Source organism: Gadus morhua, chromosome 18 (assembly GCF_902167405.1).
Source record: "Gadus morhua chromosome 18, gadMor3.0, whole genome shotgun sequence".
Lineage (NCBI taxonomy): Eukaryota > Metazoa > Chordata > Actinopteri > Gadiformes > Gadidae > Gadus > Gadus morhua.
In genome coordinates, this window is record NC_044065.1 from 18,363,395 (window position 1) to 18,381,026 (window position 17,632).

A 17,632-nucleotide genomic window follows, 5' to 3' on the forward strand; every position below is an offset into this window, starting at 1 on the left:
TGTGTGTGTGTGTGTGTGTGCGTGTGCGTGTGTGTGTGTGTGTGTGCGTGTGTGTGTGTGTGTGTGTGTGTGTGTGTGTGTGTGTGTGTGTGTGTGTGTGTGTGTGTGCGTGCGTGCGTGCGTGCGTGCGTGCGTGCGTGCGTGCGTGTGTGTGTGTGTGTGGGCTAGAGAAAGAGAAAGAGAGGCCACTTGTAAGAGCAAGATAGAGAGGGGGAGAGGATGAAGGAGTGTGTGTGTGTCAGAGATTAGAGGGCTGGAGCGCGTTAGAGTGGACGAGGCGAGTACCCTCAGTATATATGCATGATTACATCCCAGCTCACCTAGAAACCTAAAAGACATTTACCAAGACAAATATTATCACAGTATGATTGTATACCCAGCAACCCCCATAGAGAGGATTACGTTTTCTACTGCATGAAAAAAAAATCTACCTGAATCAATCCTTTGTAACTACAGCCAGACAAAGGGAAGCATTTTAGCTTTTGTAATGCTTACTTTATGAGCTTATACAATTAAAACAGTAGTTTATTGTAATACAACCCTTTAAAACCACTCAATATAACATTCTATAGCTCTTTTTCCCAGGTATACGTATCAAACCACCTCAAACATTTTTGCTAGACTATAAACACAGATTAAATCACCCATTTGACTTTTCAGCCTTGTATTAAATACTTGTACTCTAGGAATTCAGCTAGTACTATTCACTAGTAGAGGGAGAAATATTGTGAAGCAGTATTGAAACAAGCTCGTAAGGAATAGAGAAAGGTTAGAAACTGTCTATTTGATGTATCCTTTATTCTGAGGTGGGACAGCTTCTAGCCATGGTCTCTGAGGGGTTTTGGTTGATGGAGGGGGGGGGGGGGATTTCAATCAAATGCCATCAACCTCCCACTCACCCCTACTTGCCCATCCTTTTGTTTATATACATTTGGTCTTTCAAAGGCCCCCCGTTTAGACTCTCAGACAGCTAACGGCCCTCTAAACACTAAGCATTAGTCTGTCTTTTATGCAGTATTTCTGACCATTTCCCATTCAAATCCTCTCAGTATTCTGGAGGTTCTTTATATTGGTGGCAACAAAGACAGAGAGAGAGAGGGGGGGGGGGGGGGGGGGGGGGGGCTGTTTGTGGTTCCTTGGCTCCCCACCCCAAGAAAGCATCACACAGCTACCCGTGGTTAATTATTCATTTGAATCCAAGACAACAAGCATGGATTACAAGCTCAATGTGCTCACATACACACAAGGACAAACACAAACACACACACAGAGTACGTGCAAGCCTTTACTCAGTGTTGACACGTCATCTGGGTGCTGAGAACGTGGCAGCGTAATGAACACCGACAGGGAGCCACCAGCGAACAAAAGGAACACGACCGCTACCCTTGACAAGTGCATGTCTTTTCTATTTCCTCTGTCCACACCAGCCTACAACTCGTCATAAGTAGTTTGTTGGGTTTGTAGACAAGCAAAAATTAAAAGCCAGCTACTGTGCTGGCACTTTAAGTCGTTGTGGATGGGGTGAGGGAGGCTAGGTCTCGAGGTAGAACCAGAAAGGTTCTAAGTTTCGATTCCTTGGTTCCTTGGCGTTTGTGTGAGGGGGAAGGTCGTGTTGTAGTGTGTTCACCCCCTGAGCTTCGACACTGCAAACCCTCAAAACGTAGACATGTTCGGCTTGATTAGTTGCTCAGTGTTTGTGTGATGTGTGTGTTTGTGTGTGTGTGTGTGTGTGTGTGAGACGGGTTCATTTTGCATTGCCCTCCACAATCAGCTGCAGATAGGCTCCAAAGTCTCAGAGTGTATATTTTTTTAAATGTCATAGTTCCTTTCTTTGAGGTAGTTGTCAGGTATATACAAGTAAGTAAAACAAACATCTAGGTTGAAGTAACCTAACCTTGATACGTGTTTGTATACAATATTTACAGGTAATTGGTAAAAAAGTGGTTGTGTTCTTGAAATCAAATGGCCGGGATTACTGTATGCCTGTAAAACGATATAGTAGTATGAATCTGTTAAAAGGAAAGCTTTTATTTTACATTGCGGACAAATAAAATAATGTTATGTATTATGCGTGCAAAAATTCACAACAGATCTATGTACCTGCTTTTTACTCTTCATTCCTTAACCTTTAAGCAACAATGAATTTGCACTCCTTGCTGTTCATGAGAGAAGGGTTAACGAGTGAATATTAAGGGAGTTTCATATTGGGAGTATTATACAAAGATTTACAGCCTTCGGAACGATGTTAATCCATATTAAGAATTGTTTTTGCTGTTTGCTTGTGTAAACAGGTTGTTTTGGCAAACCAGTTCACTGCCGGGTTCATGATCAATTGGAACCAGGGCAAACACAAGGTAGATTTCCAGAGACAGAAGATACAATAAATGTGATTGAATAACCCATTGCAAGTGATGAGGTGTAATCTTCTGCATGGACTTTGACCGTCTTGTAAAATGGAGGAAGCCTCATCACCTTATCCGTAAATTATCTGTGAAAGAGGAAGCTAAAGGTACGGAAGCTTTAGTGTTTATGGTGCTCCACCTATTAGGACTCAACAAGGGACATTTGTTATGACTTGAATTTACCTGTGTGTGCGTGTGTATGTGTGTACACCTGCAAGTTCTGCAAGAACCATTGCAATAATTCATGTGACATTGTGGTGAAAACAACTAAAGAGAAACCCTCAAAACGGTGTACAAGTTACAGTTTATTTACACTGTACTTTTTAATGTACAATGCGGATGTGTAATGAGGAAAATCACCAGTCTGCAACTCCCTATTTTTGTCTTCAAGATCACATTCTTTATCAGGGGGAAAACACACACTAGGTATTCTGTAATCAATCACATGTTTCATCGAAGATCATTATGGATCACATTTGTGTTGGTATTAATAAGCTTAAATTGCCAAAATATACCTATGGCACTTACATCTACCTTGATGTGTCTGCTTACTGATTCTGAGTTTTGTGCAATAATTTCAGTGCAGAATACTTGACATGCATGTTGAGACATTCGGTGTTTGCTAAATACACTTGTGACGCATATTTGCAACCTGAATAGCTTTACAAAATCTTTATTTATGTTCCTGATTTATTTAATGGGCCACAAACCGTAGGCAACTAAATTGTATAATCATGACCCACTAAAAGGCTGTATTATGAAATGATTTAAATAATTTATTGAAATAATACGTTTGTTTAATGACAGTTGCAGCTATCATATAGTAATACAGCAACTGTTTTTTGACTTTCCATTGTCTTTAAAGTATGGTTATTTAGCCAAAATGAACAAATGTGTGTCTGTTTAAAATATATCATTGTAATGTAAAGGAATTTAAGCCATTACCTAATTAAATCCCTTAATCCCATGGTGGCTGCTTTCACTGTTTCTTTATTTGCTCAGAATAGTTTTCATAATAAAACGTTTGTGTGTAGAGTGTACAGTGTGTAGAGCGAGATCCTTTTGGCCAATATTTTTCTTTCCAATAAGGAATTTGCAGAAGAAAAAAATTTAACAAATAAATAAAAAATACAAATCTTTAGAATGTATAACTTTAACAAGATAAATGGTCGGGGTATGAGAACAACGAACGTGTGACAAGAGAGACTGGAATTAGGGTATAGATTATTTAATAATTATCTTTTTTTCGAACAAACGCCCATTGTCTCTCACACATATATTCTGAACCAAAGGGGGGCGCCAAAACTATGACAAAACATCTCGTCGGGAGCGCCCCGCGGGGAATCACCGGGTAGAGCGCGAAGTCCGCGCGTACCATTAAAGGAGACATATTATGGTGTTTTCCCAACAAGGAAACATAGTATTTGAGTTCCAGAAAACATGTTTTTGAAGCTGTTTGCTGAAAATAGCTTTTAGAATGCGCTGTTTCTGGTGTCTGTAGCTTTAATGTTTATGAGCTGCAGCCCATTAACCAATGAGCTGTCAGACTGATCCACAGCATGGAGGAGAAGGGATTGTTGCCGTTTGCGGACTCCTGGAGCTCTATCATATAATATAATATAGGCTAATAATATTATATATGGGTATTTATATAATATTATAGCTAATATCCCAGCCAAAAGTTATGTGCGCCTGGGATGATATTATGAATCATAAAGACTGCGTCTGACCGACGTCTCTGGCATTTCCACAACAAGTAAAGACTCGTAGTGGGGGATACCTCGGCCATGGTTGAGAGGAATTGGGGGAAAGGAACTTAGCCTTGACTCTCTGAAGTCCATGAACCGCGACATGGAGGAGAAAGGGATTGTACTCCGGGAGCTGAGCTGCCGGACTTGCCGCCGAGACCTACCCCCGCCGGACCTGCCAGCTTCGGCGGCAGTTCAGCTCCCGGAGTACACCCGCCGGAGCAGCCGGAAAGCTTCGGCCGCAGTTCAGCTCCCGGAGTACACTGCCGGACTGCCGCAGAAGCCGGGCGGCTTCGACGGCGGTCAGACTGCCTCTTTCTCTTCCATGTCTCCTCCTCTGGACTGCTGCCAAAGCTTCGGCCGGCAGTACGGCAGTGAAAGGGATTGTACTTCCGGAGCTTAGCTGCAGGGCTGCTGCCGAGTTCCCCCCGCCGAAGCTGCTCGTCCGCTTGTCCATAAAATCGTAGCCAATGCTCTGATTAGAGGGGAGTGGGGAAGTGGGAGGCAATATTCAATTGTGCCCCCTTTCCACGTAGGAGGGGGCACCGAAACAGACTCGCTCGTTTGGTAACTGTAGGCGGGGTACTTTCAGAAATGCATATCTCCCTCAAAAAATCATGTACAGACTTTTTTCAAAGTTTGTATGCGTGTGGGAGCACCAGAGACCCAAAACAACACCCCAAATCCCAGGAAAAGTGTTGTTTTCATAATATGTCCCCTTTAAGGCCAGTGCCTTACCCCAGGGACCCGGGTTCGATTCCTGCCCGTGGACCTTTGCTGCATGTCCTCCCCTCTTTCTTTAGCCCAATACCTGGCTGCAGGCAGTGCAGCTGCACTGAGGACGCTGGCCGTCTGCTGCGATGCTGCAGATCCAGCCTGGAGTTGGAAGTGCTGCTGATGCCAGCCAGTAGGCTAAAGTTATCCTGCGATTCAGCATTCTCCATGTGGACCATATAAAAGAAAAGATGCCTGCTTCGTCTCTCCTCTGAACTCGTCAGAGGACATCGCAACAGGCCCAACTCATGTCGTGTTGTCTGTCCGATCAGCAGGAAGTCTGTCGACTAATCTTAAATCTTTAATCTCAATCGATTTGACTTGTGTCTCTCCGTGTGTACGTCAGTGAGTCATTTTGTACTTCAGTGATGGTAGGCCTAGGCCATCCTCTCATACTCATCGGACACCTAATAGTGAGTGTCTGAAATTCTCACTCAATATACAATAATTGAGACCTCTGCTCATGTTGTCTGTATATGGGAAAGTGATTAGATGTAACTTGTTGTCAAATCCGGTTCTAAATTATTTAAAGGATAAGAGAATTGGAGTATAACCTAAAGCAATAGGCCGGAGCCTATTGCGTACGAGCGCGTACGCACACACACACACACACACACACACACACACACACACACACACACACACACACACACACACACACACACACAAACACACACAAACACACACAAACACACACACACACACACACACACACACACACACACACAAACACACACACACACACACACACACACACACACACAGATGATCGATGATATACATATTTCAGATATGGAATACAGAAATGTATTATTTTTATTTCATTGTGAAATGCATTCACATGACTTGATAATTGATCAATTCAATGATTTTTTTGGATGCTCTCCCATCCACTGATACAGAGAGTAGGACTGTTAGTATGTCCTTCCCTCGCCCCAAACACACGCCTCACAACCATTAAGACACTTTTAAGGGCCAATGTTATCCGATAATTGGCTTTGGGGGATAACGTCATTGATTTCTCCCCCATTCAATTACTGGCCGAGGTGAAACATAACTCAGTTAAGACTCTGGGCTACCAAAGAAAAGCCAGTCAATGGCTCCTCATGTCAAAAAGCCTCCTTCGTAGCTCACCCAGCTCATCGGCATGCACATGTCTCCATCGGCCTTCTAATTCTCCCTCACTAAACACACGTGAAAAATACAATAACCGAATGAAAGAAAAGTTGTATTTTTTTCCTTCACAGCAAACTTTTAGGTAGCCTGTAAAGGACACACGCACGCACTCATAGACACACACACACACACACACACACACACACACACACACACACACACACACACACACACACACACACACACACACACACACACACACACACCCTCCCCCTCCCTGCGGCTGATAGACTCCCATCAGAGGTTCAGTGGGAGCGGCGGTGGGTTCTGGGTTGCCCACGGTGGTCGGGGTAATACTCACTCACCACTCAGTCAACCGGCGGGTTTAAGCTTCACACTTTGGAGGATTCCTGCGAGTTCACGTTTTAAAGTGTGGCTTTAAGGTAAAACCCCTTCCCATTGAAAGATAGGGGCAGAGAGGATGGACCGTCTCCCCGGACCCTGTCAGGCGGGGTGCTCTGCGAGGTGTTAGTGTTGTCGGGTCCACATGTGGTCGGACTCGGACTCGGAGGAGCCGGAGACACCGTGAGGACGCTGGGGTAAATACACCTTATCTCCTTTGAAGCCCACGTTTCTTCTCAGCGGTCTGGTAAAAGTATGTATTTTAAGATGACCAGACCAGTGTGTCAGAGCGAAATGTAAAATATAATTTAATATGGTTAATTGATAAAATATAATTGTGTCTAGCTAGCTGTTACACTGCCCTCGGGTCGATATCTCAGGTAACTTTATTGGTTTATTCGTCAGCTTTGCACTTTCTTTTACAACTTTTAAACGACCCTAAGATTTACATTTAACGTTATATAGGTCTGACTCACAAACACAAATTCCCCCCTCAAAACATAGCCTACAGAACTTAGCTAGCAAACTTCCTCATGTCGATATGAATATATTGTGAACGTGTAGCCTACGCCAAATAATTTGTTGATTGAATTTTGTTCATCAAATCATCATCAAATATGTTTTTATCTCGAAATAAAAGTTTAAATAATAACTCAAATAAATGTCAGACAGCAATTTGGTTTCCATTAGTTTCTCGTTGTTTCTTTTTTAATACTGGTTTCCTTTGTGCTGAATTGGCAGGTGCTTTAAAATGTCTTCGATTTTTGACCTACAAACACTGGCAACCCAAAAGGCGTAAAGGTAAACAGAACCAGGTAATCAAATGATGCCCTAAATCTCGATCTGTCTATCTATCCATCCCTCCATCCATCCATCCACCCACCCCTCCCTCCCCCTCCATCTTCCTTCCTGCCTCCCGTACCCCCTTCCTATCTCCCCCCTTCTGTCTTCCATCCATATTCTGTAAATTCTGTCCATGGTGCAAGTTTCAGGAGTTTGTTTATGATTCAAATGAAAACAGACATCTCACCTTACTACCAATCAAGCTGTGTGACACATCTTAGAAACTCATTCCACAGGGAGTGGGTCACAACACATTGACATTAACTTAACATTACGCAGAAGCACACTTCATGCAAAAAAAAATGCACCATTGGATCTGTGTGTGAGGGTCGTTAATCAACATCAATAACTCCAAGACTTTATTTATTCAGGCCGAAACAACATTGAGAAGGGACATATGAGTTAGAGGTGTAGTGGTAAGTGAGAATATGAAAAGTAAAGGAGCAATGAAATTAGTTGATTTTTTAATGAAAGAACCTATTAAAAACCAGAGCTAGAAACATTTGGCTCCTTCAAATGTTATGTCAGGGTGCCTTAACGAGATACTCAAGTCAAGGTTATGTCATAAGAAACAATTCCCCCATCCGCTGTTACTGTCGGTATATCTGTACCCTCCCATGCTTGAACTCAAGAGAAAAGGAAGTGAAGTATGTGATTACAAGGCTTGTCATTAGCAGTGTAAACAGAGCCCGCACCGTCGGCATGTCGTCTTGGCTGGGACATCCCAGCCCTCTACTTTTTTATCTAGCTCTCAAATTAGTCAAGCACCCTAGGCTATAGATGGTGTTGTTTGGATCTGTTCATAAACACTGGCTGTTTTACTGTATGTGTTGAGATTACCTCAAATAGATTGCTAACATTTTGGCCATGAAGAATCCTGCAGATTCTACCACTGGGATACTGGGACCCCTAATGAATATTGGAGGCCCAGCAATATCTGAACTGATGAAGAGAATGCGTGCGTGTGTGTGTGTGTGTGTGTGTGTGTGTGTGTGTGTGTGTGTGTGTGTGTGTGTGTGTGTGTGTGTGTGTGTGTGTGTGTGTGTGTGTGTGTGTGTGTGTGTGTGTGTGTGATTGTCCAAAATACTTGCATTGACATGAGCCTGTGTAGGGTAGGTTAAAAAAAACACAAACATAGTCAATGTGAATGGTGGATAGAATGTGTCATATTGTTCGCTACCTCCCCTTCACCTCTGGTTTCGAATGGAACACATGACAGTCAATCCTTTGTAACCATCCTGTTTGGCTCGTCTTCGCCTGTGGTTCTTCTTCTTGTTGTGTAACTGTTCCTCTTCTGTGGTAGAACACTGGGAGTGGTAACCGTTACTGGATGAATGCCATGGTTCGAAGCCGCGAAGAAGAATAAAATTCCGACCTTAGCGTATGCCACCCGGCCCGGTTCTGCAGCCCGCAGCTTCCCACAGCGGGTTGTAAAATAACTTAATTGATGTTTGGACCTTTAAAGAAACCAAGGTATGGAAAAATGCCTGTCTAAGGGGACGTCACGCTGAGAGAGAAGAGGCCTGGCTTGTTCACAGCATGCGTGCTGATGGAAATTAGTTTTTATTGAATTGTATATTAGACAAGAGGTTGTAAAGATATATTCACGATTTTGGCTTGCCTTACGTTTTGAATTGGTGGCAGGATAATCATGGCCAGTGAACAAATGCATGAGGAGGAGGGTTTTTTAGTACATGGATTGAAACAATATCCTTAGAGTTGTCGAGTAATAAGTGAAAGTAAATGAAAAGAGAGATGCTAAATGCTAAAAGACAAAATATATAAATATATATATTATTTTTTTTCAATCCTTTTTTCATCATCGATAAAGTTATCCTTATGTTGCCCCCTCCCCTTGCCCATGTTGAATAATGCTTGTTGAATTTTTTTATTTTATTTGAATATGCCGTCGGCCTATCCAAATCGAGACAGCGAGACTGTCGGCAGTCTTGTTAAATGATGAAGAAGAAGATGGCTAACTATTTGCAGGACTAGGTATTAACGTCTCTCCCTGTAGACGGTCAATAGTTTTTCCCTGGTGTGCTGCTCTAGACAGACAGTACCCCAGGCCGATGGCACGTGAAGCATCATACAACACGCCCAGATGTGTGCGTCTCGGAGTCGTGCGACCACTAATGATGCTGGTCGTTTAACAGATCAGGCCTCCATGAGCCTTCATTTGTGTATTTATTTATTTTCAGTGGACAAAAATGCTGACAGGAAAGCAGGTTTAGAAAACAGTTTGGGGTAGGGGCTGAGGAGTCCAGGGCTGTGCCCTCTGCTATCCTTTCCCTCTCAAGTTTGTATTTTACTAATTTCTTTGTGCACTGTGCTGAATATTCCTCCAGCCATTATACCAAAAGATGTGTGCTATCTTGTTGCTAGCCCTTGTGCACACCTGCTGCTTGTGCTGTGTGGCTAGACAAACAGAAAGCCAGGCAGCCTGCAGACTTACTGACTGACAGCCAGACCTGCAGCAAGGCACGCAGACAGATGGTTATAGAATGACAGACAGACTGATGGAAGGACAGACTGATAAACAGAAGGACAAGCCCGATGGCAGTCTGCTAGCGAGGTAGGTTGCTACCGACGCTCTCCCTAGAGACCTCCATTACCTATCCAGCTCCGATGTCAATCGGGAAGTGACTTACCAATATGATGTCTGTATGTTGGACCTCTGGTCAATATGTTTGCTGCAGATGCTAGTCTAGGCTAAAAGTAACTGTAACGTGTTGGGCAAAGCATGCTTCAAATCGAGTCCGGTCTTTTCTGATGTCTCATTGTTCTCTCCGGCCCCCCTGGGGAGTCATCCTTACTGCCAACCGTTGACAGTTTGACCTCCAAGACACTGTTTGTCCCACGCACAGTGGTGCTGAAACATAGCTGGCCTGTGACCCCATTTTAAGTTCTGGTAATTCTCATGACCCCCATCTTCCTCCCCCCATGGTATTTACTATATCAATAACATCCGTTGATCTCTACGTCTCAGTGATGGTCTGCACCACGGCATCAGACCAAGCCAAATAGTTAGCTTGTTTGTGGCTGTTTATCATTTGACTCCAACCACAGACTGCTAAAAGTATGAACCTAGCGTCCCTGACAGCCCAAGTTGGTTAAAGCACAAAGTAAATGTTAAATGGCCTTCATTAATATATAGCTTTTCTAACCAGTGGCCACTCATAGCACTTAACAGTATTGCCTAACATTCACCCATTCATGCACACATTCACAAACCGACGGTAGACTCAACCATTCAAGGCGACAGCCAGCTCGTCGGGAGCAGTAGGGTTATGTGTCTTGCTCAGGGACACCTCAACAATCAGCTAGGAGGAACCGGGGATCGAGCTTGGCTCACCGGATGTCATACCATTATATTCAGCATCCACCCCTAGACTAGCCTCCGCATACCGCATACCAACTAAAGACTGTATCAAGAACTTCATGCTTGTTTCTACCGCCTGAGATTCATCTCACTTGGCTTGGCTGGTTCAAAACAAAAGTTGAAGAGCCCTTGTGCACAACACACCCATCTCCAAGCTGCCTCTGGATGAGATGTGTTGTGGCCTTGTGGGATGACACAAGCTAGATAGTTAGATGTTGTTTTCCTAAGAGAAACCAATAAAGTTTTCTCACCCACACAATCCTCCACAAGTCCTTTGAACAGTGCACGCAAAGATCATGGCTTCTCGTGTCCCTGGCCCTGAACTGGTCCAAGGTCCATCTGTGTGGGGATCTTGATGCCTGGAGCTTGTGAGCGGGTGCAGTTGTCTGTGTGTCAGTGGTGGTTACGATGCTTGTGTTAGTCACACTGAGCCTTGGGCAAAGAGTTGACATACAGTAGTATGACTGTATGACTCGTCTCTTTTTTGAATTGATGGTTGTAGAGAGGTTGACTGAGTGATGGCGTAGAGAGAGTGAGAAGAAGAGAGAGCGGGATGAAGAGAGTGAGGTTCACTGAGTTACAACGATCGCAAGGTCACATAGTTAGATAACTGATAGTTATTGTTGAAAACGTACAAAAGGGTTTTGAGAGGAAACAGTTAATCCTCGCAATGGTACACACAAGCCTTTACCACAGATGTGTTGCACTTTGAATTAGTCTGCCTTGTTTTCAGCTAGATAGGCAACAATATATTTTCCGACATGATTATACCTTTATCATCCAAATAATTTGAGATGGGGGGAATAAAATATGTAATCTCAGTATTGTTAGTCACAGTTGTTTGTGCTATTTCATAAAATAATTAAAAAAAGATAATTAGGCCAAATGTTTGCAGTATTTTATGATTGTTGGTATCAGCCAAGAATGTTGACATCCCTGATGTTTTCACCCAGTGGGTTTGTTTTTTAATGTTTGCATCTCCTATACTAAAAAAGTGTTGCTATAGACGTTGCCGTGGCTACAAAATCACAGTGTCAGCGAAAGGACTGTCTGACAAATCTGTTTGCGTTCTCATGACATTCACACACACACGCACACACACACACACACATACACACTCACACTCACACACACACACAGACACACGCACACACATACACACACAAAAACTCACTCACTCAATCACTCACTCATCTCATATATACACACACACACTCACTCACTCCCCCACTCACTCCCTCACTCAATCTAAAAAACACACTCACACATAATCTCCCACGAACACACACACAATGCAGTGTACAATTCTACTTGTAAGCCTTTCGGTCCCTAACATTCTCTCACAAATGAGCACGGTTACTTTGCATGCGTTGATTGGCTCTCCATCCTAGCCCCCCTCCCCTCTCCTATTTAAATACAACTACAGTATATTGACTTTGAACGGACCCAGGCCTCGGTGGAAGGCCAATTTATCGCGTCAAAATCAATTCACTCAACTCTAATGTCTTTGCTCTGAGGCTCAGGCTCACCTCCTCAATGTTAAGGCAGTCCGCCTGCGTCTGGCAGCCCCTACAGCCACAGAGGATGCCTAGCATCCAGGCTTGTCTGTTGTGTCAGCATGATGCTCTATTTCATTCCATCTGTTGGTTAACCTCAGGACTTCACTTTAGCGCATGGTTATAACACTTGAAGTACCACCACCTGGGCCATTGGTTCCAATTACTAAATGTTATGTGTGATGGATAAGTGCATCGTTGTTTTCCAAGCCTTAGGGGGCGCTCTACGGCACTTGTTAAGTGTAACCTGTAACATTGTTCTCTAAAATGTACATTTAGGGCATTTAGCAGACGCTTTTATCCAAAGCAAATTACAATTAGCACATTTGTCAGAAGAAGGTTAAACAATATATCGCTGTCGGTACAGTAAGGATGTTCATAGAACCAAGTGCAAAACAATAACAATCACTAGGTTAACCCATCCCCAGCAACAAAGCTAGCTAGAATAAGACAACAAAGCTAGCTAGGATAAGACTAAAACCTAAACAACACTAAACAACGTTCTTTGCTTCAAGAAGTGAACATCGCTACCTACCTAAATCTCAGCAGGTTTTTGTCACTCTGTATAACCGGACGGGTTTTGTTTGGTATGCTAAAAGTGCTGTGGTATGGTACCAAGCTCTGCAGTAGCGCCTGCAGACAATGCCGCAAGACAGGTAGACACCTTTGGTGTAATCACTTTATGATTTCTGATAATAATATATTATCAGAATTAGTGGAGCACTAATATGCATACAGGAAAAGCACACTTATGTCATGATGTTGACGTCTGAACAGAAACATGAGCAAACAGGGAACATGTTTGTGTGTCTCTGTCGTGTGTGTGTGTGTGTTTGTGTGTGTGTGTGTGTGTGTGTGTGTGTGTGTGTGTGTGTGTGTGTGTGTGTGTGTGTGTGTGTGTGTGTGTGTGTGTGTGTGTGTTTGTATATCTGTTTGTGTCTGTGGTGACAGAGAGAGCATTCACATGTGCCTGTCTGGGAACAGGCATCCGGGAATTTGTTTGCAAGTATGTGCACATGCCTGCAAAAGAGAGTGTGTGTGTGTGTGTGTGTGTGCGTGTGTGTGTGTGTGCGTGTGTGCGTGCGTGCGTGCGTGCGTGCGTGCGTGCGTGCGTGCGTGCGTCTGTGTGTGCGTCTGTGTGTCTGTGTTAGTGCAGGAGGGTGGTATGTGTGTTTCCACAGGTTGATAAGGTGTGGTGGTCTCCTGGCCTTGATAATGGTTAGCATGTGTCTCCCATGGAGGGATGCCTAGTTAAAGACGGAAGTGCGGATCTGTGCGGCACACCCAGTCACATACACACCAGTTTATAGACACACATGTTTGTAACACACACACAGGCACATACACACCAGTTTATACACCAACACGTTTACAATACACACACAGGCACACACACACACCAGTTTATCCACCCACACGTTTATAATACACACACAGGCACACACACACCAGTTTATACACCCACACCTTTATAACATACACGCAGGTTCACAGAAGCACATACACTTAACTTGGTTATGGTTCTGAAATGTTTTTGTGGTGTACGGCTTGACCTTCGCAAAGCAATTACATTTTGGATCCAAGTTCAACAAACACACTCTTACCCTCCTTTTTGGTGTAACAGATTTCAGGGACTGTGTCTTATTTTTTACTCTCGTTCTCTCTCACACACTTTTAAATTCCAAGCTCCCTTTCTCTCCCTCTCTCCCATCATCACTGTCTCTCTCGTCAGTCCCTCTCTCTCTACCATCACTATCTCTTCCTCATCAGTTATTCAAATATTGTACTTCTTTTAATTCCATTTAATATCGTGAATATTTTGTTTTTGGTTTAAATTATTACAATAATTATATAGATACCAATTATCCAGAACCCATTTTTAGAACTCTTTATCGTACGTTTATTTTTCATTTCTTTCCCATTGGTATATTTATTCCTGTAATAATTATTTATCCATAATAAATTGGGGAATATAATGTTTAAAGGTAAACCTCGGCCCGCATGAGACAACAGTAATAATGCTAATGTAATCCAGATTCCATGCACTAATCTTCAGCCCATTATTTTATCTTTGACAGGGGTCCTGCATAGCGCAAAAAGTGCTTCAATCCCTGCCCCCTTCCTTCCGTGGCTCCTTCCATCCTTCCCTCCCTTCTCCATTTGCTCCTCCCTTGCCTCCTACTTTAATCTCTTCAATACCATCTCCCCTAATTTCTTCCTTACTTCCCCTCCCCCTGCTTCTTCCCTTGTGACTCTTCCCTCTTTCCTCCCCCCTTCTCCTGCATCCACCCCGGCCCCCTTTCCCTTCTTACTCTCATCCCTCCCTTGCTTCCTCCCCTTCCCGCCACCATGAGCTGGAGCTTCCTGACCCGCCTGCTGGAGGAGATCCACAACCACTCCACCTTCGTGGGGAAGATCTGGCTGACGGTGCTCATCGTGTTCCGCATCGTGCTGACGGCGGTGGGCGGCGAGTCCATCTACTACGACGAGCAGAGCAAGTTCATCTGCAACTCGGGCCAGCCGGGCTGCGAGAACGTCTGCTACGACGCCTTCGCCCCGCTCTCCCACGTCCGCTTCTGGGTCTTCCAGATCATCCTGGTGGCCACGCCCTCCCTCATGTACCTGGGCTACGCCGTCAACAAGATCGCCCGCGCCGACGACCGGGCGGGCGTCGGCGGCGGCGTCGGCGGGGACGGTTTGCCCCAGCGCCGCGCGCCCAGGAAGTCGTACCCGGGCGCCCGGAGGCAGCACCGCGGCGTGGAGGAGGCGGAGGACGACCACGAGGAGGACCCCATGATCTACGAGGTGGCCGAGCCGGAGAGCGACGGTGGAGGGGCCGGGGGAGCGGCGGGCGGGGCCGACGGGGGCGCGGGCGGGGCCGACGGGGGAGGGGTCAAGGCCAAGGCGCGCCACGACGGGCGCCAGCGCATCAAGGAGGACGGGCTGATGCGTATCTACGTGCTGCAGCTGCTGGCGCGCTCCCTGCTGGAGGTGGGCTTCCTGCTCGGGCAGTACGCGCTGTACGGCATGGCGGTGCCCTCCACGTACGCCTGCTCGGGCCCGCCCTGCCCGCACACGGTGGACTGCTTTGTGTCGCGGCCCACCGAGAAGACCATCTTCCTGCTCATCATGTACGCCGTGTCCCTGCTCTGCCTGGCCCTCAACTTCTGGGAGATGCTGCACCTGGGCGTGGGCACCATATGTGACATCCTGGGCTCCCAGCGCTCCCCAGCGCCCTCCAACGACGAGGCCTCCCACCCGTACGGAGTGGCCAGAGGGCCGGCGACGGAGCCCGCGTACGGGAACGTGCCCTTCTCCTGGAACACGCCGTCGGCCCCGCCCGGCTACAACTTCGCAGTCAAGCCCCTGCTGGACTCCAACGAGTACCAGGAGCCGGCGCTGCAGCCGCCCCCCGCGGCCCTGCCCTTCACAGACCTCACCAACGCCAAGGCGGCCTGCCAGCAGAACCGGGCCAACATCGCCCAGGAGGAGAACCAGCGCTTCGCCGACGACCAGAACCTCCCCAAGACCGGTGTGGGCGGCGGCTGCGGAGCCCTGCGGAAGGAGCTGCACCTGGCTCAGAACCGGCTGGAGGCGGCCATCAACGCCTACGGCCAGCAGGGGGACTACAACAAGAACGGCAGGTCCCCCGGCAACAAGGCCAACAGCGGGGGCCGCAAGCAGCGGGCCGTGTCCCGCACGGGGTCGGGTCGGGCCGGTGGCAGGGGCCAGGGGGGGAGCAGTGGGAGCAGCTGCAACAGCAAGTACGGAGAGGTGAAGGGGTCTGAGTGGATCTAGGGAGGGGGAGTACGATGGGCTGGAAGGGGGGGGGGCAGGGTGGAGCTGGGTCCGTGGTTAACACGCCTCATTTAGATATCAGTGAGTTCGGTGTCCAGTGAATACTTAGCTATTAGCCGGTCTTATGCGCGGCGTTGTTCGGTTACGCGGGACTAGTAGTGAAGTGTATGCAACCTCAACTAAGTGTGAAATGATGTTCACATCAAGAAGTGATTCATGTGCCAAAAACACTGCAAAATACACAATGTTAAGACGTCAACATTTAGCAATATTTTCTAAAATCTTTAAAACAAATTGTGTTATTATATTCTCGTATTATTTTCAAGGTCGACTTGGGACAAATGCTCTTGGATAGTGATGTTTGTTTTCTTTAGAGGAAGTAAGTGTGTACAATTTTAAAATACTTTAAATCTCCCTTTACATTACACACATTTACACATTTAATTGAAACATATTTCCGGGGCATTTCATCTATAACCAAACATTTTTCAGTTATTTATATAGCTAACTGTATTGGAACCAAACTATTGTTGTTAAAATGTTAGGCCATTAGCACTCAAGGAAGCATAATCCCTTACTGATTTGGTATTTATTATTTTGTATGGTGTGTTCATTTATGTGAAGACGTTTATCTGTAGAAGGGGAGTTATGCTGTGTTATCCAACGTGCCTTAGGTTACCTGCAACTGAAAGAGTAATGTCATTTGGAAACCGCATCCCTAAAAAGACATACGCTATTTTATTTATGATAAGAGGGAAACTTCTGACTGACCCCAAGACAACGCGGCCGCCACTCGTGATCCCATGTGGTTAAAACGTGTATTATCCAATTTTACATTGTTCTTCTCTTTCGACGTGCAATATAATCGTACATATAAAACTGAACGTTTATTGTCATCACATGGAGTCAAATGCATGAATAATTCCTGAAAAATAAGTTCTTCTTATAACTGCTGTCAAAAGTGCCACAAGAAATGTGTGTTGTTTTGCAATGCACAACATATCGTCCATGATGTTTTGTTCAAGCTATTTTTGCGTGAAAAGCTTACATTTTTTGTCAAGAAATATAATTTTCCAGTATAAGATTCTGTTTTGTGAGTGTTGAACCAACTGAAACCACTCAGTGTTGTTATGTATTGTATTGCAAAAGGTTGACATTGCTGTTATCAAACAGGCTGTTTTTAAATGTAGTCTACTGTCCAATGTCAAATAGCTTTTTTACAGTGAAGCATGAAGTTCGTTCCACTCCCTTCCAATAAAGTTTATTAAGGCCTTGTTTACATGATTGAAACTGAATGCATTAAAGAAGAAAGGGAATAAATAATTATCCAGGTGCTTCTGGCTTGAGTTAAGTTTCTCAGATGTCTTTAGATTGTAAAAGTTAGCAAGGGTTGTGCTGTTTTCGATATAGGAAAGTCATTTATTGTGTTGAAATTAAAAACTGCATGTGTTGTTTTTCAAAGGCATTCATAAATAAATTGAGGAAACAAGTTGTCTGGTCCTTTGATGCCCCGACCTCCACGAATTGAATGAGAATGTTAATCAATCCCTGGTAAACAGATGGAAATTAGGGTAATACTTAACCATAACAACGGTGTTATTTGATTGCTAA

General features: G+C 45.0%; 1 protein-coding gene across 5 annotated transcripts; it reads left to right on the forward strand.

Annotated features, from left to right (window-relative positions):
* The first annotated feature begins 6,320 nt into the window (after positions 1-6,320).
* On the forward strand, positions 6,321-17,510 carry LOC115531510 (gap junction gamma-1 protein-like). 5 transcript variants are annotated; one of them, XM_030340829.1, is made up of 3 exons: positions 6,321-6,639; positions 7,184-7,257; positions 14,302-17,510. In XM_030340829.1, exon 3 carries the CDS (start codon positions 14,573-14,575, stop codon positions 16,019-16,021), a length of 1,449 nt encoding a protein of 482 aa, XP_030196689.1. In that variant the 5' UTR covers positions 6,321-6,639; positions 7,184-7,257; positions 14,302-14,572; the 3' UTR covers positions 16,022-17,510. The 5 variants fall into 5 exon arrangements, with proteins under 5 accessions (XP_030196689.1, XP_030196690.1, XP_030196693.1 ...); XM_030340830.1 differs by having other exon boundaries at positions 6,332-6,695; XM_030340833.1 differs by having other exon boundaries at positions 6,332-6,695; positions 7,184-7,243.
* Positions 17,511-17,632: the final 122 nt, after the last annotated feature.

Coding starts and splice junctions, on each gene's coding strand:
- LOC115531510 (XM_030340829.1), top strand. CDS start 14,573: ATGAGCTGGAGCTTCCTGACCCGCCTGCTGGAGGAGATCCACAACCAC.